Raw genomic sequence first — 24,277 nt, forward strand, 5'->3', positions numbered from 1 at the left:
GACCATGGGTGAAATCCTGACTCCACTGAAGGGACTTCTGCCATTGATACTGACTTCAACTTCCAAGGATTTCACTCCATATCCTAAGAGCTTAAATTTTCCTGATCCTACATCATGGCAAGCCAATGGCAGTGCATGTAGGTGTAGAGATCCATGCTGGCAGCTCCTAATGCAGGAATGGGGCCTACATTAAGATGCAACATGACAAGAGACTAGTGTCCTTCGTGGTAGAGAAGAGACAAGAGTCCATTGTAATGAAGATAAAGGAGAATTTTTATGGAAACTGCTGGACATAGACAGGGCCTTTGAGCTCTCTCTGCCTCCCAAACTATGTAAACACAACTGCCTAGTGTTGCCTCACAGGGTCTCCCTGAGTCCAAAGAGAGCACAAGGCTTACAGAAATATGATCACGTTGTTTGCTCTCGTTAATGATGCACATGATTGAGGATTTTATAGTTTTTTTAAAAAAGATACTGTTACTATGATAGGAAGACTAAGATTGATGGTTTGTTTTACATGTTTTGTTCTTGCATCAGATGCTGTATGATTTTTCCTCCATCACGATAAAACAAAAAGTAATGAAAATATAATAATTTGTTCAAACCATTCTATATGTTAAAAGGTTGGATTGTCAGGCATTGACCTCCATTTGGGTGTGTCTGTGGTCCAAACGCTTGCCCACGATGGAATCCCATTTTCCATCTGTAGTCCATTTGGGACGGACGGAAAGCTGGATGAAGTCATTGAGAGGTGCAGGTGTTCATCAGCCCTCAGGATCAGGTCCTAAGAGTATAATTGAGAGAGAGAGGAACTATACAGAATGTCAGTGCTCGTACCCACACATCAGATATCATATGACATCAGAACAACAAATTTTATGAACTTTCCCCACTCACTTATTCTTTCCCAACTGGGAAATTCATGGCAAGCAGGGGTTGTATATCTTATTGGAGGACTATCAAATGTAGGATAGCTTTCAGGAAATACCTACGGCAGACAAAATGATATTCCATTGATACTAAATGTAAACTGCAAAAAAAAAAAAAAAGGCAAGAAATTTTTTGATACCTGGTTTAAGATCTTCTGATTAAAATTACTGTATAAGAGGCAGGTATTATCATCATTTTCTTTACCACTCAGTTGGCATGTTGTATTCTGTCCCCCTCCCCACCTCCAGGTCATTTCTCTCTCTATATATAAAGTGTGTGTGTGTGTGTGTGTGTGTGTGTGTGAGAAGATTGGAGCAAGGGACTAAGACAGTCCATCTCTTTGTATGGTACCTAGCACAAAGGAGCTTCTTGCCAAAAGGGGCATTTTGGTGCTAGCTTAATACAAATAACAAGGAAGATAGGGCGGATTTGACACCTCTAGTTCCTTCTCATTATGCTTGTTTCAAAACCAGATCTTAAATAGCTTTTATTAGACCTTTGAACAGCTCCTCAAGGCTGGGGTAACGAATCACAGCAAATGCTCATTATGTTGGCAAGCAACATGCCAACCTGCTTCACATTCTGTTCTCCTGCCATAAATTTACGAAACGATTGGAACGGTGCCTGCAAAATCTTTCCAAGATTTTGGGAACTGATATATAACCATCCCTCCATTTACTTGTATTAGGCTATTTGGAAATCCAAGACTCCATGCACTTACACTGGTTGTGTAAATGTGCCATGTAATGCAAAGCTGATGGAAAAACGAACGTTAGCTGGGACTTCTCGTTCAAAGAAATATAACTCTATTTTGAGGCCATATGACAACTACATGATGTCTTGCTTTAGATCTGGCATTAGTCATCCTCTCTGTCATAACTGTTGGCTTTGATTTGGCATTTATCTAGGCGTTTCTCATGCCAAAATCGCCATTAATATTGGTCTTTACATGCAACAGGAGGTTTATTATTATTTAATACTTTCTATATGTTGTCAGTTTTTTTTTTTTTTTTTTTTGGACCCATATACTAACATAAAACATTTATAAAGTGCTTTTTATCCTTTTTGGGCAGGAGGAGGGGGAAATGCTGTGCTTTACAAGCACTGTCTGATCTTCTCAGTGCTCCTCTGTGGCAGAGAATAGGAGATGATATTGCTGTTTTACAGGGGGAAAACTGAGGCAGTGAGGATAGGTGACTTGGTTGACTCCACAAAGGGAATCAGTGTCAGACCTGTTCTAGTCATCTGTGCCAATACTGGGAGCCAGAAACTACACAGTTGTAATCACAGCTCTTTCTCTTTAGCCTTCAGTAAAGTTTTGTTAATCTAATGACTGGATTAAATCAAAGAAAAGTTAGAGAATAAACAGAACACCTCTTAAGACATTCTGAAAATGTTCCTTTGTGTCCACAATAATGTAAAAACATTCTGTGAAACAGAACATGAGGATACATTCAGAACAGGTACATAAATGCTGTTCTGATTCTTTCTGCGACTATAGTATTCCTTTGCATTTTTATGCAGCACTGTTACCCAAGACTCTCAGCCCTTTACTGACATAACCAAGTCAAAGCTCACAACCATGTGACCTCGGTATGTAACAGCTTTTACACGGAGTAAAACACAGAACAGAGTGATTTAGCATAGAATCCTAAAGCAAGAACTTCCTCTCAGTACCAGGACGCACTCCCATCTTCCAAAAACATAACCTTTTCCATTGTTTCATTTTTGACAGGCTGCCTGATGGTCTGTGGTAATACTGCTTTTTTCATTTTGTGCTGTGTCAGAAAGAAAAAGGTAAATTTGTAATCCAAGTAACACTCTAAATTTAGAAGTGTAATCTTTCGAATGTGAAAGATTTCTGATGGCTCTAAAGTTGGTTTTGTAATCAAAGGAAATGTATTGGAGATTGCCAGGATTTGCAGTCCCGCCAGAGGCTTGTGAAATAACTGTTATACCAACACATTCTGGGCTGAAATGAAGCTTGCTGACACATGCGGGTTACTGAAGGGTATTTTTGACTGTTGTCATGAGGACGGGTTAGCAGGAAAAAATATTTTCTGTTTCCCCTAATATAGAAGGATATTGGTGCCATCAGCTTTTAAACAGAACTCTACGCTGGTTGTAGTGGGGATTGTGCTTAAAAACTGATGCTGTGGTATGCAGAGATGCAGAGAAGGATATTAACGTTTTCTGTTATATAAACTAATATTGGAATAGACTGTTTAATTGACTGGAAAAGTGTTTCCTCAGTTCCCTGTGACATGCAGGCTGCTACAAGCTCGGGGGGAGATCCTGTATCCAAATGAGTAGGAGCTGGCCAGTTATGAGGGTCTGATTCAAAAGCCACTGAAGTCAATGAGAATTAATCCTTAAAGCCAGGGACAGCCTCCTCATCACACTGGCTCTTCTCCTCCAAACCACTCCATTTTAAAGAATTCGTTACAGTGTTAGGGCAAGTTTTAAAACATTCATTAGTGACGGTGAAAGATTCTGGGTTGCCACACAGTAAGTTCTGTCTCTGCTCCCAGAACTCCTGTTGCTTGGAGGCAGTAGCAGTGTCTCAGGCTTGATCTGGAGGCACCACCTGTAGGGATGAGAGTAGTTCACACTCGATGCCCACCCACTCCTTGACCTCTCTGATGCTGTGACTGCCAGGTGTGCTGATGCCTTTCTGATGTGGATACCTGTCTGCGATTAGACTGAGACCAGTTGATTTCATAACAGCCATCAGATGGTTTTTAAAAAAAAAAAAAAAAAAAAAAAAAAAAAGTTCAGTCTGTGTAAGCTAGGTTTGAACCAGTGATCTAAATGTGACCGTCTCCTTCTTTACTACTGTGAGCTGGTTTTCATTAGGATCTTATAATGCATTGCAGATTGCCGTGGGCTGCAGGCAGCGTTCTTATTCAGTTTGGCACGACTGTTTGTACTAAATAGTTTATATTATGGTAGTACCCAAAGGTCACAGTCAAGATTGGGGGCCCAATGTGCTTGGTGCTGTACACACATAGCCCTGAAGAGCTTATAATCTAAAGAATGTACTTTTCCTATGATGGCTGAGTCTCTAGTCCAGCCAGTGCTGCTTTATGTCACTGAAAATGCACCAGAGTGCTCTGAGGCACCCTTGGAGCACACAGCTGATAGATAACAGAAAAAAGTTCATGAGCTTTTCCTTTCAAAAAGTCGTCTTCTTCTTTCTTGCCACTGTTTTCTATTTGGGATCAGAGTCTTCTTTCAAAACTCATGACTCTACACCTGGCTGTCATGCAAATTGGTCTCTTTAAGGCCCGCTAATGTCTGATTTATGTACCGAGTCTTTGGTCTCCCCTGTGGTTATCTTCCATCCATAATCCTTGCAAGGGCCATTCTACCAATGTAGCTCTCGGGTCTCCGCTGGGCATGTCCATACCAGTGTAGCCTTATATCCCTCATCTTGTCTTCAGTTGGGGCAACCTACTTTAGGCCCCATACAACTTCATTTCACTTCCTATCATGGCGTGTCCGACCATTTGACCATCACAACATCTTCATTTACTGATTTATGTTCTTGTGACTGGCCTCGTCTGTGTTCCATACATTACGATGGGTCAAATTACAATTTTATATACTCTACCTTTTAACTTGATTGGCATCTTTTTATCATAGAGCAGTGGGACCAGTGTCCTCCATTTGCACTAGCAGCTTTGGTATGATTGGGGACATCGCTCGGGAGGGCAGCATTGTTAGCAACCACTGATTCTAGGTATTTAAATTCTTTCACTCTTCTAAGCTCTCTGCGTATAATATCCTTGATGGTAGGTACTCCTCCCTCAGCTTTCAAAGCCTCAGACTTACCAATGTTCACTTTAAGTACAAAATTGAGTTTCCACTGTTCAAAGTTAGTTGGCAGGGTCTGTGTCTTCTATACCTATCACTAAGTCGTCAGTGATCAGCAATCCAAGGCAGCTCCCTTCATATATCGCATCCATGAGGACCACAAACACAAAAGGGCTCACTGCTGACCAATGATTCAGGCCAAAGTTTAGTGGAAATTCTCTGCTGTAGCCCCATATGGCTTTTTACTAGGGTGGGCACTCCATTATATGTATCTTGATTAAGTCCAGGGGTGGGCAAACTTTTTGGCCCGAGGGCCACATCTGGGTGGGGAAATTGAATGTAGGGCTGAGGCTGGGGTTGGGGTGTGGGAGGGGGTGTGGTGTGCAGGAAGGGGCTCAAGGCAAGGGGTTGGGGTGCAGGAGGGGGCTCAGGGCAGGGGGTTGGGGTGCGAGGTGCAGAAGGGGTTCGGGGTGCGGGCTCTGGCCCAGCGTCGCTTACCTTGACCATCTCCAGGGTGGCAGCGGTGCAGCGGGGCTAAGACAGGCTCCTTGCCTACCCTGGCCGCGCGCCGCTTCTGGAAACGGCCGGCACCATGTCCCTGCAGCTCCTGGGGTGGGGGGAGCAGAGGGCTCTGCACGCTGCCCTTGCCTGCGGGTACCTCCCCCAAAGCTCCCATTGGCTGCAGTTCCCTGTTTCTGGTCAATGGGAGCTGCGGGGGGCGGTGCCTGCAGGTGAGGGCAGCACACAGAGCCCTCTGCCTCCCCCTCCTCCAGGGGCTTCAGGGAGGTGGTGCCGACCGTTTCCAGGAGCGGCGCGTGGCTAGGGCAGGCAGGGAGCCTGCCTTAGCCCTGCTGCATCAGGGGGCTGGCAATCCCGCGAGCTGGATCCAAAGCCCAGATGGGCCGGATCCAGTCCGCGGGCCGTAGTTTGCCCACCCCTGATTAAGACTGATGTATCCTTCTGCCATACCTGTCTGTCACAAGCTCCACAAACTAATTATCTTGGTACATCGTGTGCCTTCTTCAGGTCCTCAAAGACCATACCAGTTGCCATCTCTTTTTCTCTGACCTTCTCTTTGAGGATCCATAGAACAAATATGGCATCAATTGTACTCCTTCTCAGCATAAATCCATACTGACCCTTCCAAACTTCAACAGTCCCTTGCAGATACTCTTCAGTAATCTTCTGTCATACTTCCCTAGCATGCGACACCCGCTTTGTTGGGCAATAATTAGCACATAGTGTAATCTCCTTTATGTTTAAAAATGGGCACCACAAAGCTTTTACACCAATAAAATTCCTGAAAAATTTCTTTTAAAAAACTGCCTTCCTCAAAATATTTTATACAACAGTTGAAAGAAACTATAGCAATGAAACATTAATGGCATGCTTTAAAATTATTTTATATCTAGAATGCCTGAGCTCAGGCAGCCGCTCTGCTGTGTCACTCCATTGGGCCTAAGGAAACTTCTTATCTTGTACACCAAAACATACTTAAACACAGCTGTGTTGTGTGCTATACTTTTCAGCTAAAGATTGCTAAGTACTTTACTGTTCTTTAATAAGTTTCACGTTGCCTATATTGAAGTAGTAGTATTATGCACATTTACACACGGAGAAATGGAGACACAGTGCAGTTGTGTGTCTCACCCAAAGACATTCCGGTTCCAATTGGGTAAAGGATTCAAGCACAGTCTTAACTTTAACCAAATCTTACATTCCCATGAAACCTAATCCCTGAAATTTTAAACATGTGCTTAAGTGCTTTGCTGGCTAGGGATATACCCCTGAATCAGGGTCTCAGTGATTTAGTAACTCAACCAGCAAAAAAATTGTTGACCCCCGATTCCCACTTCTGTGCCCTAACCTCTCTAGACCCTATTCCTTCCCTGCTATTGGAATGGCAAACTGTCTAAATTCAGAATTTCCTTGGTTTGGTTGTCAGTTTTTCTCTTTAATTGTATTGTGGTTTTAGTATGAAAGAATACCGAAAGGATCTCTACGTAAATCTCGAGAGAAATGCTTTGGTGAAGTAAAACACGAGTCAAAATAGTATTCTTTCACAACCTTTAAAGCACATATGAGTTGGGGTACATTTTAAGTGCAGTGCCAGGGGAGTTAAACAACCAGAAACTGTTGCTAAGAATAGCTTTGTGCAGTTATCTCCTCACACAAATTTTCTCCACAAGCGTTTGCTGTATGCTTATCTACCCTGCAAAAGATCACATGTCTCTTCAGTTCTTACAGGAAACAATATACAACCCTTGTGTTTTCAAGACATTTATCAAAAAACACTTAAAAAAGCTACACAGTGAGTTTAAACGGATGAACCAATCTGCTCTTCTGGGGGAGGGGCCTGATGATATGGAACAGAGCAGTGAAACTGAACAGTGTTCCTTTTATTCTTCTTTGTTTTTAGCTATTCCACTGGTAAACAGCAACCCTTGCTGGCAAGAATGAGAACAACAGAATATCCATTTATTCTCCGTATTAGCTACTGTTGAACTCTAACGATGCTTTTTTGATAACCCTCTCCTTTTATGGTTAACTGCTTCCCAACGTTGCATTGTTTGGGGGAAAACGGTTGACATTTTCAGCTGGAACCTTGTAGCGGAGCGTAAGAGAGAACTGTTCAGGAACAAGCTTCCCTGGCATGGTGAGCGTTGAGCTACAGAAAAATTTAGGGTCCGAGCTTGTTTGCTTTAACTGAGTTGACTTGTTCGATTGAAGCCCCAATGTGTAGTGTTAACATGAGTGAAGCAAGCAGGATTTGGGCATCAATAATACCTCCAAGTGCTTACAGAGCTTTTTAAAAACAACAAGAAACTGACTGAGTGGAGCATTTGAAAGTCACTGCCTATTCCATACATATTCGGGAGCAGTAGTTCTACAATCGGTTAAACACTATTAAACATACCGTATATACTCGTTCATTAGCCCGTTCGTTTATAAGCTGACCCCCCAGGATGGTTAGGTAAAAATAGCAAAAACTGTATGACCTTTTAATAAGCCGACCCTATATTTCAGGGGTTGGCAAAGTTTGGCTCCTGGCCGTCAGGGTAAGCTGCTGGCGGGTTGGGACGTTTTGTTTACCTGGAGCATCTGCAGGCATGGAGCCCCTCAGCTCCCTGTAGCCGCGGTTCGCTGTTCCCAGCCAATGGGAGCTGTGGGAAGTGGCGCCGCTTCCCTTAGCTCCCATTGGTTGGGAATGGCAAACCGCAGCCACAGAGAGCTGAGGGGCTCCATGCCTGCAGACGCTCCAGGTAAACAAAATGACAATGTATTAGATATTCAATGATGGCATAGAGTTTAAAATCATCAAATTTTGGTGTAGACCCGTTTATAAGCTGACCCCCACTCTTTGATGCGTCACTTTTTTTACCAAAAATATTTGGCTTATGAACGAGTATATATGGTACTTAATAATGGTTGTCTCATTGCTTCGTTACCCTACACACTTATTGCTCTGTTTACCATCCCTTATTTGGGCAAAACGCTCATTGACTGTAATGGCGGGAATTCTGCCTGAGTAAAGAATGACTAACTGAGCTCTGAGTATTGTTAGTCAAACAATAAAATATGAACTTAAAAAAAATACTATATGAACTGTGTGCTAAAAAGAATCTTAAGCTGATCAGCGACGGGATGGATGGATCACTTGAACAAGCCAAGGAAATTCAAAGGCAGGGTGATCACCAGGACGAGTGGTTTTGGTTTGCTATATTGAACTGGGAAGAAGAGTCTCACTGAGAAGCAGAAATAAGGGTGAGAAACAGCTACGGTAAAATACTTTTTTAAGACACATTCTTTGGTAGATCGACCCTGGCTTGCTTTGACCCATCCCTGAGTTAATTCTAGTTTCCTAGCACTCCTTCTGATAGATCCACCGCTGTCGGATGCAAACAGAGACTAGAATGCAGGTGTGGCTTTCACACTTTCTTACTCTGTCAGTCTCAGTAAAAGAATATGGGAAGGACTCTCATCCCACTTAGGTAAATCTTGGTAAGTACAAGACACATTATTTAGGCCTATATGTAATACAAAAAGCTCTTTGGCTACCCATTTTTAAGTAGCTAAGTCTTAAACAAACCCTAAGGTTAAAGCTCAGGAGATCCTCCGTGTAACAGTCAGCCTAAAGCACCCCTTAGTTATGAAGGGCTGGAAAAATTCTACTGAGGGGGGAGGAGAGGGGAATTGCTATATTCTCCAGTGAGCCCAAATTTCCACAGATCACAGCCCCCTTTCAGATGTCTGGAGATCTCCCACAGATGGGATGCACAAGACCTTCTAGTACGATGACCTTTAGCAGGCAAAGTGCTCTGTATGTTATGCTTGAAAAGTGCTCCAATTCTTCACGTGCAAATGCTGCTTAGAACAGCAGTAATTTGCTCTCTGTGGTATGCGTACTTTATGGAAGTGTAATGGATGCATCCATAGTTTTAAGAAAAACGTGGATAAACATGTGTTGTGGTCCCAAAGACAGCAGAAAGCTAGAACTCTGGATGGTGCAGTTCAGCCTGGCTGGTAGCTCTTGCACATGCTGAATGACCATGGAACGTATAGATACCACAGAATGGGGTTTTGATCATTGCTTTTCGGCCATCTCCGCTGTGGTTTTCAATCATGTGGATTATCAATGGATGTTATGACATATCTCTCTGTGTTGTGGATTTCTTTATTGCATTTTTGTCCCACGGCAGTTTTGTTTCTTCCATGCTATTATACAGAAGAGGATGTTGTAGCCCCATAAACCCAATTAGTCAAAGTGTGTAAATGTCTAAATACAGAAATATGAGTTAGTTTTTGGGGGCCGCACTTCCCAGCCTTTATAGCTGTTTTTTATCTTTTGCTTAAATGACTTCAGCATCTAGTAATTTTCCTATTAGCTTCTATGTTATAAGGATCATTCTGGGCATGTATATATGGTTTTTGATGACTCTGTACACAGAAGTTCAGTTTAATTGTTCAGATGAGATTCTCCCAAAAAGATCTTCAAAATACTGCAGGAATACAGAATGTTGTCTGTTGTAAGACAACTTTGAGGCAGCGACTGTCTCTGTTACATATGTATCTGGTGCCTGATGCAATGGGGCCCTGATCCTTGCTCTGCAAATAATACATAATAAATGTGTGCTTGTACTTCTGGAATCTGGAATTTTTTTTGGGGGAGGAGAGGAGCAGCAAATTAAACAAGGTACATGCATTTCTTGTAATTAAAGAGAACATCTGTTGCTTAGGCAACAGTCAGAATGCTACAAAAACTTCTAAATGTCACAAACTTGCAGTTTGAGTGGGTTGTTTGAGTGCAAAAATACTTATCATTTGTATTCTTCTCTAAACAGATCATGATTTAGAAAGATGAATAAGAGGGACCTTAAGATGTGCATAAAATAGTGAATATTGCTTCTCTTGTCCTTTGTATTACAAGAAAACATAAAATAGGACACTACATGACATTTAAAGGCAAATTTAAAATTGATTAATCATGCCGTATGTGAAAGTATTTTTTTAATGTGTGGAACTCACTGCTACTAGATATTGTGACCAAGAGACTAATAGGATTACACATTTAAATAGATAATGACAATGCCACAGCTACGTGAGCTAAAATAGAATATCTTTTGTAGAAAGTATGCAAACCTCACACTTGAGATACCAGCCCAACCCATATGCAATTGGGGTGCAGGGGAAGGCTGGGAAGAAGCTTCCTCTGTAGGTGGGTTACCCTATATATACTTTACAGTACTATGGAGTTTCTGGAACTTTTTTGAAGCATTTGATACTGGACTCTGTGTTGCCATAGCAATTCCTATGTTCCTGTTCTAGATGTTCCATTTCCTTGGTATCAAGAAGTGCTACCAGGTTCACTTATGATGGTATTTCTATAGATTGTATTTACCAATTGATTTAAACTTTAAAAAAAAAAAAAAAAAAAGTATAATTGCAAAGACCTCCAACAGCATTTTGGGTGCCTTCCTGGCCCCAATGAAGTCAGTAGTAAAATTGTCACCGACTTCACTTGGAATTCTCTTAGGTGTGGATCCTCCCCTTAGGCGGGGGGGAGGCCCTTTAGCAGTGGGTGGGCTTCTGCCCGCCCACTTCCTGGATCCCAACAGGATCTTGCATTCCGGACAGTTCTTCATATTCAAAAGAATGGCCCTTTTCTGTCCAACTGTTGTTCCATGCCATGAAATCATTTGCAGTACAGTTAAAATGTCAGATAACATACAATTTTAAAAAGGAGTCTTCATTCAAGTTACTCGCAGCAACTCCATAGCATGTTCAGGGGTGGGAGAGACTCCCAAAGATTGGGACCCAAATTCAATCCAGCTCTGAACATTCCCCCAAATACTGAATGTCAAATATTTAGATTTGCTCTTCGGGTTCATGTCCATCTCTTAATACATGTCACAAAGTGGTGTTTAGGAAAATACTACTGGCTAAAGGGATAACATCTCAACCAATGCCCCCTCATAGACTTACACATGTGCAACTCTATTTAAATCTACTGATGTAACTGGCAGCAAAATTTGTCCCTAAAATTCTGAGGGATCTCCCCATTTGAAAGGGTAGAAGACTATTGAGAGACATAGAAAATCTTGGGCTTTCCTATGTTCTTGTGCCTAATTTTAAACCACCAATTCAGACAGGCTAGATCAGAGAAGGTGGGTGAGGTAATATCTTTTAGAGTTTAGTGTCCGTCTACTGATTGAATTACACTATAGGCATTTTCTTTTCTTGTGCCAAATATTTTTAGAAGTAAATGAGATGGGAGGGCATAAAGCTGCACTCTTGGAAATCTGCAAACAATCTTGCATATTTTATAAACTCCTGCAGTTCTTAGGACTGCTTGCAAGACTGTATGAATGCCTTTAATTGTGCACTATGTGGATTATAAGTCTGGAGAGTACAGAAACAATACTTTGTCAATAACTGCATTATAGTTTAAGGTTAGCTTCTCTTTTTATAACAGTGGTGCCTGGGTAGCATCCAGCTCTCTAGGTAACTTGATATTTTCCATCTCCAACAGAAGGCTGTTTATCTGTTTTGTTCTGTCAGTAACTGTGGTGACACATAGTGATATTGATCTTTTGGCCTGCATGCTGTATGTCCAAGATAATTGTTTAAAATCTTAACATTATTTCTGAAACATGACACAAATTTAATAATTTATGAAGAACAGTCCTAGATTAGTAATTCCTTGGTGAGTCATAAATTCCTCTTGCAGCTTTTTTTTAAACATTTCATAAATATTTAGAAAGCTCATTCCTACCGTATAGTTTGATTTCATGGATATGTACCATAGGGGAAGCAATTTATGAAGTGGAAACAAAAAAGGCAGCTTCGTGGAATGCCTGCTGCTAGGCTCTTATCAAAAGCCTAGGGCGTGGGAAGAGGAGGGAGAAAAGTCTGTTCTGCCGTAGTTTCTGGCTGAAAGATTCTTTGAAAATTTTAAATCTCGTTGCGTACAACATGCATTAGTTACACCTGGCCAAAAGAGCTAGGAATAGCAGTTCTGTTGTCTGGGTAGAACGAGGACCCAGAGGCTGAAGGACACAGGGATGTGAGGTGTCCAGTAGGAGGTTTGTTGGCACAGTGCTCCTGGTGCTCCTCCATGCTAGACCTGGAGGAGGGGAGGGGTTGGCTTTGCAGAAGTGGAGGCTAGGCAAATAATAAGGTTGTCTAGGGCAGGAGATGAGTGGGAGGTGATTGAGAAGCGACATAAAGGAGCGTTGTCCCTTCCCTTCTTTCTTTTGTTTCCTTCCATCAGCAAACCCCTCATTTCTCTCTCTCTGCCTCATACACTCCTTCTTTTTCTGGGATCACTCCTTTGGTCCTTGTACTCCAGGGATAAATAAATGGTGTGAGAGACACCATCTCCTTGGCTAAAAGACCAGAGGTCCTGGCATGAGCTCCCCCTAGTGTCCTAACCTCCTTTAACCACTGCCTGTTTTCTGTGTGGAAACAAACCCTTGTTACTTTCAGCCTTGAGCATCTGCCCTGCTCTCTCCATTTCCCGCCACAGTATCCTCTCTACCTTCTTTATCTTCAGAACCCACCACTCCCCTCAGTTCACAATCCTCTCCATCTGTCTCATTGTCTGTCCTTCCTTCAGCATTGCCTTCCTTTATTTGTTCTCTCCTTCAGTAAATCACTTCTCACTATCATTACTTCCCTCTTTCCCACCCTTTTAGGCCACTCCTAGGACACTGATTCAGATCTTTATGGTTGCTGTTACAACAAATCCCCCTCTTTTCCCCTCCAAAGCCGTTACAGTGTGCCTGTCTGCATCTTGTTCATATCGAATAAAGAACCATTTCAGGAGAAAAGATCTCCCTTCATAAGAACATAAGGGCTTTATTCATGCTCTGCTTGACAAATCAGGGAATCGGTTGTGAATCTGAGGCCAGATCTTCAGCCCCTGGTCTGGCCTTTTTCTGCTATTCCAGTGGCACAAAGGAGTGGGAATGCTGCCCTAAGTGGGCACCTGGCAATTCTCCTTGTGCAGGGGAGTTCCTGTTGGTGCTCAACCAGCTCTATGCAATCTTCCTCATGTAGGAGCAGATGGGGGCTGGCATTTTTTTTTTTTCCCCCAATGGAGATATCCCATCTCCTAGAACTGGAAGAGACCTTGAAAGGTCATCAAGTCCAGCCCCCTACCTTCAGTAGCAGGACCAAGTACTGATTTTTGCCCCAGATCCCTAAGTGGCCCCCTCAAGGATTGAACTCACAACCCTGGGTTTAGCAGGCCAATGCTCAAACCACTGAGCTATCCCTCCCCCAATCCAGGGTTGGTGGAACAGTCTTCAGGAAGGTGGTGGTGGAGTGTCATTGCAGCCTACATAAGTTAGAGCAGTCCTGAGGCTCTTCTAACTTACACCAGCAGCCCTACTGTTCTCTTACTGCTCCCAGGATTGAGGACAGGGGAGGGAAATGTAGTGCCAAGCCACCTTTACTTCTTCACCAAAGACATACTCCCCTCAGGTCCTGTGCTGAGTATAGGTCTCAGCCAGACCAAATGACCTGGCCATTAGACTTCATCACCTTAACAGAGCATTTTGTACTAGTCTCTCTTGCTTCTTCTGTTTACCATTTCGCTCTCTATTGCCTGCTTTCCTTCACTGTCTCTTCACTTTTCATTTGTCTTCTCATCATTTTTAACTTTCTATGCCCCTTTCTATGAGTACTTGTCTCTTTCCGTCAGTCCCCCCTGTATCCCATTCATTCTCTCCATCTACCTTCATGTCTCCTCTGTTTCTTCCACAAAGTTCATATTTCCAGCAGATGAATTGGATGACGATGATCTCAATCAAGATAGTATTTCACAATGTAGCTCTTTCTTCGGTCAGCTTTACCTCTCGATTGCCTCAAGGCGAAAGTCCTTCTGAGGAAGAGAACTTGACTCCGTGTAACTTGACCTTTTAGACGTGAACACTTTTTCTATGAAAGCCCCAGATGAATGTGTCCCGTAGTCTTTATCCTGAGAAAAAAGAGGCAGCTGACTGCACAGCTATTTAATAACTCCTGCCTTTTGGAGGTTGAAATAGCCAATTTACCACTGACTAAATTTGAAATTTGGGGATCTGCAATCTGGTATTTCTCGTGACGGCACGCTTCACCAAGGGAAGGAGACAGACGCAATAGCAATAGCAGGCCACTTGGGCTTTTGTCTACATTACCACTTTTGTGGGTAAAATTTTTGTCGGTCAGGGGTGTGGAAAAAACTCTCCTGCTGACATAGCGAACGCCGCTTGTTGGGGGGTGGTTTAATTATGCCGGCAGGAGAACTCGCTCCTGCCAGCACAGAGCGGCGACACGAGAGGCCTTACAGCGACACAACTAGCGGTACAGCTGTGCCGCTGTAAGGTTCATACTGTAAACATAGCCTTAGTTGGTTGAATACAAATATTAGTAACACAATAATAGTAATACTACTACTACCTAGCACAAACTAGCATCTTAAGCTGGCCACTTAGTTTGTGCATATATGCTACGTAAGCAACAACTCCACATACAGCTTTTTAAAGTAATTATCTGATCTCTCCTGATATACAACAAAATGTTGTGGTCCATTGACATGCCCTGTTGATTTTGATCATGTTTTTTGTTCTTTGACAATCAAAATATTTTTAAAATAATTTTTCTTTTCAGAGTGCTTTACCAACAATAAACTTCACCGCATCCATCTGGGTCAAGTACATATTGTAATCCATATGATGGGGAGACACAAGATAAGGGGATGTTAAATAACTTGCCAAGGACACTATGGGAGCAAGTATCCATGCAAGGAAAGGAAGTTGAGAAGTTTTCAGCTTTCAGTCCCAAGATCTGACTACTAGAACATGCCTCCTTTTGGGCAGCTTTGTCTTGTGGAGCAAGAAATAAGGCATGTATAAATACGGACTGGCTCCAAAGCTGCCAACAGCTTATGTGATATTTCTGTGTAGCTTTGTTTACATAAGTGTGTGCTTGCTTCTGCATTTGTACAAGCATAACATGTTATATATGGCCAGACCAAGTATATATACATCTCTACCTCGATATACCGCGACCTGATATAACATGAATTCGGATATAACGCGGTAAAGCAGTGCTCCAGGGGGGCGGGGCTGCGCACTCCGGTGGATCAAAGCAAGTTCGATATAACGCGATTTCACCTATAACATGGTAAGATTTTTTTTTTTTTTTGGCTCCCGAGGACAGCGTTATATTGAGGTAGAGGTGTACTACAGGAATATATGCTACTGATGCTGAGAGAGAAACCAGTCTGTATGTATTGGGCAAAATACGCACCAATGTAAGAGAGTATCTAAAATAAGTCCACTTCTTTCAGCAGAACTACTCCAAATTCTGTCTGGTGTAATTGAGAGCAGAATCTTGCTTGTATTTAACTTTAAGTGCACATATGCATATACAATATTTAGTTACTTGTTTCGGCATTGTTTTATTAGTGTGTCTATATTAAAAAGGGTATAAAAGGCCTGAGCTGCATACAAGCTGGCAGTGGTATGTGACTTTGTCACATATAAATAATCTATTTTCAGTTTAGTGAGATTTACCTTGTTATTTTTGGGTAGGAACATTATAATAGGGATTATCTGTCAATGATAGGTAGCAAAATACATTCAAGTATCCATTAGTACTTCCCCAGTCTTTGTTTGCTGACATCAATTATAAAAACCAAAAGCAACTAGCAATCACATATTTCTTAAACTTTTCTCACCTTTAACATCTCAAGCTGGTTGTCATCACACATTTAAACACTCACATGCATTTCTCTCTCATATCTGTAACAAATGAGATTTTTTTACTTTTTGTTGACAAGGCCTAAAAACAAAACTTAGTAAAATATACTCCGGTCATAAGACCCAAATTATGGCTTCGACCACGTTACTTAGCTGTTGCATCTCTGGAGGAAAAAATGTATAACTTCACTTTACACCATAAATAGGAGCAGCTGTGTCAGGAAGACATATAAAGTTTCCTTGGTGGTGGTTTTCTAATAACATCTCAACTACCTCAGTACTTTTCTAACTGAAGCTACACAGTGATTGATGAGAAAATTGAAGGTACTACAATCCATGTTTATTTTTATCATAGGTGAATAATTGTTAGAAAGGGTGAGTGTCGTTTTCTTGGGAAGTACTTCAGTAGAAACTCTGTATCATTAAGGGTGAACCATTTTTACGTAACTCGTTTCAGTTCGAATCTGGACCAGCAATAGAAGAAACACTGCAAAGACAAATAGAACTTGCACTATAAATAAGAAGGCATCTTAGACAGAGTTTTTTATAATGGTCTGTCACTAGTGGTCTGAAATGTAAACTTCAACTAATAATGATTAACTCTTCACTCCACAAGCCATGAAGTGCATGGCAGTTTTTGTGTTCCAAACAGCACAAAGCAAAAATCAAAAAATATTTCTTCGCTTCATATTTTCCAATCTGTTACTGCTATATACTCCAATGGCATTATTTGCTCCAGTCCACTTCAGATGTTGGGTGAAATTCTCTACTGGTGTAGCTCCATTGTGGTAAATCAACCAATGCCCGCTTACACCATGTGAAAACTTGTCCTCTTATTTTAGACTGAAAGCTCTTCATCATACAGATCATCTTCTCTGTCTGTAAAGCACCGACCACGATGGGGCCCTGAATCTTCACTAGGTTTCCAAGGTGCTATAGCGGTACAAATACATAACGATGATAGTGGGAAAACGTTGACATATCAAGTACAACTTCAGATTTTAAGGTAATTGAAAACAGAAATCCTGTCCCCCAACATGAATTCTACTGGGTACTGAGAATATTTGGCCAGTGGGCAAATTAAATGTCTATACTAATACTAGTAAATATACCCCAAAGCCGTAGAGTTCCAAACGGCATCACCAACTCTCAGGTGAGCATGTGCATGTGTCTCAACAGCCAAAGATCCAGATCCGGTGTTGTGGGGGCAGGAGGAGAGATGCAACAAAAACAGATAACCCCCGAAGAGAGTGACTCCTTCTCCAGTGCACTGGAATAGGAGTCTCCTGTGTCCACCTCACACACCGGTTTTCCAAGAAGCTTTGTCTCTTCCCCCCACAGTCCCATCTGCTGTGCCTGAGAGAAAAAACTCAAGCTCTTTTTTTTTTTTTTTTTTTTAATGCAATCCCTATGCAAGCAACAAAGCACAGTGTTTACTTTGCACCCAGGAGAGCATCGGGAGTGGGCCTGGCTTCTGTACTGGTTGCTGTTCCTCCGCCCCAAGTGGGGGTGTGATCTGTTAGCTAGCAGGCAATGGGTATGGCTAAGCCTCAAGCCAGCTAATGCATGCACTGCACTTAGCAGCACACCCTAAGCAAAGGTGAACCCCACTGTATTTACCTTGAGCCCATCTGGAATCATTCAGTTAGTGACGTGCCCTGAAGGTGCAGCCCACTATACACCTTTGCTTTTGCTGCCACCCACTGTGTGCCTCCATCAGGGGAGGGGAAGGACTCCAATCATAGTGACTCGCTTTAACCATGTTGCCATGATACAATAAAGGAAAATTTGCCAACCGAATTAGAAGCGGCAGCTTAACTACATGGAATTTTTCTTTCTTGTTAATAAAGGCTTCATTATTTTCCCTCTGAAGCAATAAGCATAACTAAGCAGAGTCTGTGTGGCTTCTAAGAGCTGGACCTTTGTAATATGTACTGGAAAAACAGCCTGTTAATGTTTCCATGGTTAAAATAACTGTTTAGATGAAAGCTTAATTGCTCTATAACAGTAAGGAGTTGCTTGATTATACAGCCAGTGTAAAAATCTTATCCCTTGCACTGCTGACACTGCTTCATCTCTTGGTGTGCTACTTGAGATGCATTTGAACATTACTCTAGATGTGGCCTACAGAAAAACTATTGCCGGTGCCACGTTGGTTCTCTTTATGGTACTTACTTTTTAATTTAATTAAAAGAAAACGTCAAGCTTAGTAGGCCTAGAATGTGACCGGATTGTTTTTGTCTTTGTAAAGCTTGTAATTGTTGAGTGCCCTCCCCCCAAGCCAAACAGTAAAGCAACAAACGAGCGTATATGGGGAAATGGAAAAGAAATGTCAGAAGGAAAAAGATTGGAGCTTTCAAAGGATAAATAAGTGATAATGTTGCTAGGGGAAATGATCCAGTGTATGGGGAAAATACCTTGACATGATGCCCTGTTAAAGCTGAAGGGTAGTGAGTGTGGACATACAGTGGTCATGAAATCGGTTAGTGCAACAGTAGAAACAGGAAAATCTAATAAGGTAGCATTAGTTTGTAACTTAAACTCAGGTTGGTAGCATCTGATATACTGAAGAAGCTATTGAACTGCAAGAATGCTTTAGTGCAAGAGTAATAATTCTGACTTGAGTTGAATGGTTTTGTTCTAGGGTGTTCCCTGTTCGTGACACCCTTAGCTGGTGCTGTGCGAGTGCATGCTGTAAGCTTTTGTTCTGATCTCCCCTTGCTGGTGAGAAATATATGTCTGTCTGTAGGCTAGACCTACATGTACACGTCTACAGCAGGGTGATGATGCTTTGAGGTTGGCTAAGGTTTTCTTCCCCTGATGGCACCCTCTGCGTATGCAGGCATATGAGACTCTGTCCTGTAACCCATATTCATTGACGTAATAACTTGACACCGTGAATCGTGTTGGAGTTGCTCTACTAAGTTCGTAATGCATTAACATGGTACAATTAGAAGAAAACTCCCAGGGGCCTAATTTGTGTATCGTTGGCCAAATAGTGAGCCATTATTCCTGTTGTACTTTAAACGTGCTGTACTTCAGCAACTTTTTATTTTAATGCTCATGAATGTCACGGACCATGGATCTTGCTATACCTTATTTAGCAGTTGTTGGAGGCACCTACAGTGTGCTACTTTGCTCCATCTGAACAGAATTGCGTTTGGCCATGTCTACGTTACAAACTTTGGTCAACACAAGTGGCATTGGCGGATATATGCCTGCCAAAGTTTGTATATCACTCAAGAGTGTGCATGCTTGGCTACTTGCATTGCTGCTGCGTGTATTCACCAGGAGTGCTTGTGTTGATGTAAAGCGTGGTGGACCAGTGTGCCAAACATCCTTATCTGGAGCCTGCAGAGCTCCGCACTATTCTCATGAACATTTGCAAATACAAGATGCAGCGTTCTCCTATATCTGAGATGCTTAGGAAGTACCACAGCAACTGGGATCTCTTTGAGGACTGAGGATTTCTTCAAAGATAGTTTGCTGAGGGACATAATGAAAAACGATTCAAGTTTATTGGTGTCATTCACAGAGCAGCTGTGACGAAGGCTGACCTTATCAGTTTAGTGCAGTGGTTCTTAACCTAGGGTGCACGCACCCCCTGAGGGTGCGAGACATGCAAGATTTTTTTTTTTAGAAGGTAAATCATCGAAAACACAAATTAAGCACAGGCACATAAGTACAATTACTTTGTTTCATCAAACCTATGTGTTTGTTAACATTATACATGTTTTAACGATTACTGTAATATACAAACATTTTTAAGTTTTCAAGTTTTTAAGCTAACTGTAGTGTAACTTTTGATAAGGGCTGCAGAGCGCTGGGACCAGGCCAGGAGCAGAGCCCTGGGCTGGCTGCCGGTACGCCAGGCTGACAGGGCCGGAGGCCCGGACCCCGGCTGGCAGGGGGCCGGGAGGCTGGAACCCCAGACCAGCAGCGAGATGAGCAGGGCCGGCAGCTGGTATCCCAGGCCGGCAGCAGGCTGAGCAGGGCTGATGGCCGGGACCTCCGGTGGCAAGGGGCCGGCAGCCAGAACCCCAGACTGGCAGCGGGCTGAGCCACTCAGCCCGCTGCCAGTCTGGGGTTCCGGCCGCCAGCCCTAATTAGCCTTTTGCCGGCTGTAGGTTCCATTCACCCAGGCCGGCAGTGGGCTGAGCGGGGCCGGCAGCGGGCATTGAAAGTCCACCATTATGTGGTATCTAAAGAAGGTAATTGGTGCTTGAAGTCTCTCTCTCATGTTTGGATTTATGGGATCTGTTCCAGAGAGACAAAAGAAAATGGAGTGGTTATTGTGCTGGGTATAGAATGAATGGGTGGAGTGGGGGCATAGCTGGACTTGACGGCTGCTGTCTGTAACTTTTTTGCTTGCTGATGTCTTTATTAACAAGTGCAGCGAGAAATATCCAATAGCAATTTTATGTGGCTCATATCATGAATGGAACTTTTCTCAAATTCCTGAATGTCAATTTTATTCTAGCAAGAGTGAAACTAATTCTTCAAAGACACAATTTCCTAAGCCATTAGCTAGGCTCATTTTAAGAATGCTTTGAAATGTCACTCAGAATTTGATTATTTACGCTCTGAAAGACTGTGGTACCTCCCTTTTAGTATTTTCTATTGATGGAAAGGACCATGCAACCAGCCAGGCTATGTTGGCTTATTATGATCTTTTGGATGATGTGCTTATATTTTCTGGTAAGACTTAGTCAAAATAACTGAACATAATGTCATCACCTGCTAACCAGGTTTTGGTGCATCAGAGTGACGCTAAAAAAATGGAACGCTGCTTTAGTCACTCATAACGTGTATGCAACTTGTAAATTTAGGGGCAGAATTTTTCAGTGCTTGGTCTCTGCCTGAAGATGAGTTCTTTTGGAATGGCTGAGCCATTGAATGAAAGGACCATGTTTTGAACAGTCTTGCAGGCAAAACTGCTTCATCTTGAAAGGTGTCTTTTGGCATGGAAATAGCCATCCTCGAGGAGCAATCCTTTCCTTCTTCTGCAGGGAATTTAGCTTTGTTTGACCTGAGATCTGAACCTTTGAAGATGGTGCAGTGAGCATGCAGAAGAATTATGATGGCCTGTGCAGTCTTCAATTACATGATTACATACGATTTTTTTCCACAGGCCCTTTGCCTCATTCAGTGTTCAGGATTGTCCTGCCTTGGGGTGAATTAGGGTTGTGTAGTGAAGGAAACGTCTTTCTTTTAATGTAGTTTTTTGAGTAATTTCCTAGCTTTAAAAAAAAAACACACCCTGAAAAAACAGATACCATTATCTGGCATCTTATGACGTCCTTAATAGGATGGAACCTTTAGATCCAAAACTGAGACTCCTGCCGCTTGAGCTATTGAAGTAACTGATAGAGGATGACAAACTACTATTGCTATGTGGACTAGCACTAGAGGGGAATGAGACACTTTGGCTGTGCTCTAATAGGCACAGATTCTTTTGTCAGAAGTCTGTGCTCTACTGCACCACAGTCTCCTTGTCCCAGTCCCATTGTGTTCACCTAATTAGTTTCAGTCTCTACTCATCGGTCTCCTTGTCCAGTGAGTCCTGATCTCACCCCACCAGGTTCCCAGTCTCCCTCACTCTACTCTATCCTGTGGCCCCTTATCTCCAGTCTACTTGCCCAGCTGGTCCCAGTCCTCTCCCCAATTCCTTGGTCTCTTTTCCCCCGCCCTCACCTGTGTTCCTTGTTATCACTGGCTCGGTCCCAGTCTCCTTCCCTGGGCTTCTCATCCCATCTCTATGTCCTCATCTCCCCCAGCTCCTTGTCTTCAGTCTCTTTTCCCAGCCGGCATCAGTTCTGCTCCACACTCGAACTCCTTGCCAGATGTTTCCTCACTTCCACACCACCTTTCCCCTGCTCCTCTGGTTCACAGTCCCCCTATTCACCTCCTTGCCAGTCACCAGTCTCTGCCCCTGTGGTGCGCTGCCCCCCTCCCCACCTTGTTCCAGTCCAATCCCCTAATCCTCCTCTGCAATGCTGTAGGTCTAGCTTTTGTCCCTTCTGCATCTGCTTCCTCCTCCATGCAACCTGTTTGCCAGCAAGAGGGACACTGAAAGCACAGAAGAGATGGGCTCCCTGCTGTCAGTTCCAGTGCCTGACCTGCAGCAGCCATTAGAGAAAGTCCAGCTTCATCCTGGAGCTCTGGGCTAGAGGGGACATGCTCAGTTTTTCTATAGGGATGGCACATGCACAGTTTGGTCAACCTCAGGAGCTGTAAGAGGCTTAGGCATGGTTAGTGAGGATGGAATCTTGGGAGATTTTAGCTGTTAAGATCTAGCGAGTCTCTACTGAGCAAGTGCAAACTGCGCATTTTTCATAGGCTTATAACTTGGGTGGATTTTCACAGGGATGCCAAAAGGCACAGCCGTGACACAAAGGCCACCTCTGCCCATTTGCAAGTCCCTCCTCCACAGCATGGGGGTGCTAAAGGTTTCCAAATAAAAGGTGGCCAGAGAATGGAAAGATAAGTTGTCTTTCACTAATCTTGTTCTCAGAAATTTCAGTTTTGACTGAAATTTTCCAGAAAAAGTCAGCCGGGGGCAGACCCATGGCATGGAAAAAAATTCAGCTCAACTGGTTAACATCTGGCAGAAGTATAAGCAACTGAAAGCAGGGTCTTCTAGTGGAAAGTGTTGGGCAGCCTTAATAACAGGCCTGGCTATCTAAAGGATAACTAAAGACTGTAGCATACAAGCAGTCAAAGTGAATGTTGCCAATAGTTCAACATGTATTTCCAAACTTTGGAATGCTTAACTGTGCAATGTCTAGTCAATTAATTTTGTTAATGGGTCTCTAGGTTGCTGTTGTATACATGCAATACCGCTAAAACAGCAGGAGATCCATAGTTATCTTTTTCTTTGGCTTACACTTTATTCGATGGTGTGGTGAGCAGTGTCCAATGAGATGGTGAGTGCTCTTTTCAGACGTGTTGTAGAGACTTGCTGTCAAGATGGATATATTGCAGTAGTTGATCTTTTGAGTGACGTTGCCACATGGACTGTACACTCAAGTGGCTGTGACTACTGGCTGGGTAATCGCATAACTAAAGACTGAGTCACCTTTAGGATTAAGTGTGTGCGGTTGGGAGTTCATTTTTTCTTCTTTTTAGTTTCCAGATAAGACCCACTGAACTACTATTAAAATATTGCTTGTTCTTTTAATGTAATAAAACAGTTCAATGACTCTTGTCGGACGAAAACATATTGAGAAATGCTCACCTTGTGTTGTCCTCAGATTGTTTATTCATTCCTCTGCTGACACATACTAGTCAAGCCTCCTCTTGAACCTAAATATGTAATTTAATACACACATTAAAGGAGCATGCTGGAGAGTGAAATGGGTTGTTTGTTTGTTTCAAAATGCTAAAGGATACACAAGGCAAGTTAGAGTCATCAACAAAAATAAACATGACATTACATTAGACGTGCTTGCAGTTCTGACTCTTGTGCCTCAGATCATGTAAGCCAACTGATTAAAGCATAGACTTGCTAAGGGTATCAATAGATTACTTTAATGTTACTAAGGAAGTTGAAGAACTCAGCTTTATGTTGCTTCACTGGTTAAGTCTAGTCTTATTCATAGTCCAATCATTTCTCTTTGTTGGGGACCTTATTTTTGTCTTTGCATCTTTTCTTCTCCACCCCTAAAGCTGCCACAGAACAGGAAGACACTCCAATGCTTATGTTCACTCGTGGAAAACCAAATACACACATGATCTGTTAGCACAAGTACACTCAATTAGCACCCTAAGTAGCAATATCAGAATTGCAGGGGGAGCAGGTAGTGACACCTGTATTTAGGTCACCTAACAGTTTCCACTGTAAAAGATTCTTGTAGAGGTCCTAACGCCTCCATTGTCTGCAGCAGGCCTTTGAAATTCAGCAGGGTCAAAGCCCTGGGGCTAGAGATGCCTTCAATTTGTCCCAGGAAATTCCAATCAGGTTTTGCTGAGTTATGAACTGTTGAAAATCGCCATTTCCCTTCTCCTGCTTGCATGCCTCAGGAAAGTGTTGGCAACTTGCCAAAATCATTAACTGACCAGAGGCAACCTGGAGGGTGGGGGGACATAGGGTCACATGCCCCTGGCCAGAGTTGCTGCTTGGCTTCTACTGAGCATGCTCACATGGACAGCATGCTGTCCTAGTAGGGTTGCCAACCCTCCTGGATTGTCCTGGAGTCTCCAGGAATTCAAGATTCATATTCAATTAAATATTGTCATGTCATGAAACCTCTAGGGATACATCCAACCAGAATTGGCAACCCTAT

The 24,277-nt window shown here is 42.7% G+C and overlaps 1 protein-coding gene across 6 annotated transcripts in view; it reads left to right on the forward strand.

The window, feature by feature from the left end:
- MITF (melanocyte inducing transcription factor) overlaps positions 1 to 24,277 on the forward strand; it is a 165,704-nt gene that overhangs the window by 25,555 nt on the left and 115,872 nt on the right. Inside the window, exon 1 of one of the 6 annotated variants that reach the window (XM_054035277.1) lies at positions 14,927 to 15,133. The exons of 4 other annotated variants lie outside the window; for them this stretch is intronic. In XM_054035277.1, coding sequence (XP_053891252.1) covers positions 15,090 to 15,133 — 44 coding nt within the window. In that variant the 5' untranslated portion in view covers positions 14,927 to 15,089. Of the gene's footprint in view, positions 1 to 14,926; positions 15,134 to 15,177; positions 15,415 to 24,277 lie in introns of those variants that run through there. One more of the 6 variants, XM_054035279.1, reaches the window with a different exon arrangement.

Source organism: Malaclemys terrapin, chromosome 7 (assembly GCF_027887155.1).
Source record: "Malaclemys terrapin pileata isolate rMalTer1 chromosome 7, rMalTer1.hap1, whole genome shotgun sequence".
Lineage (NCBI taxonomy): Eukaryota > Metazoa > Chordata > Testudines > Emydidae > Malaclemys > Malaclemys terrapin.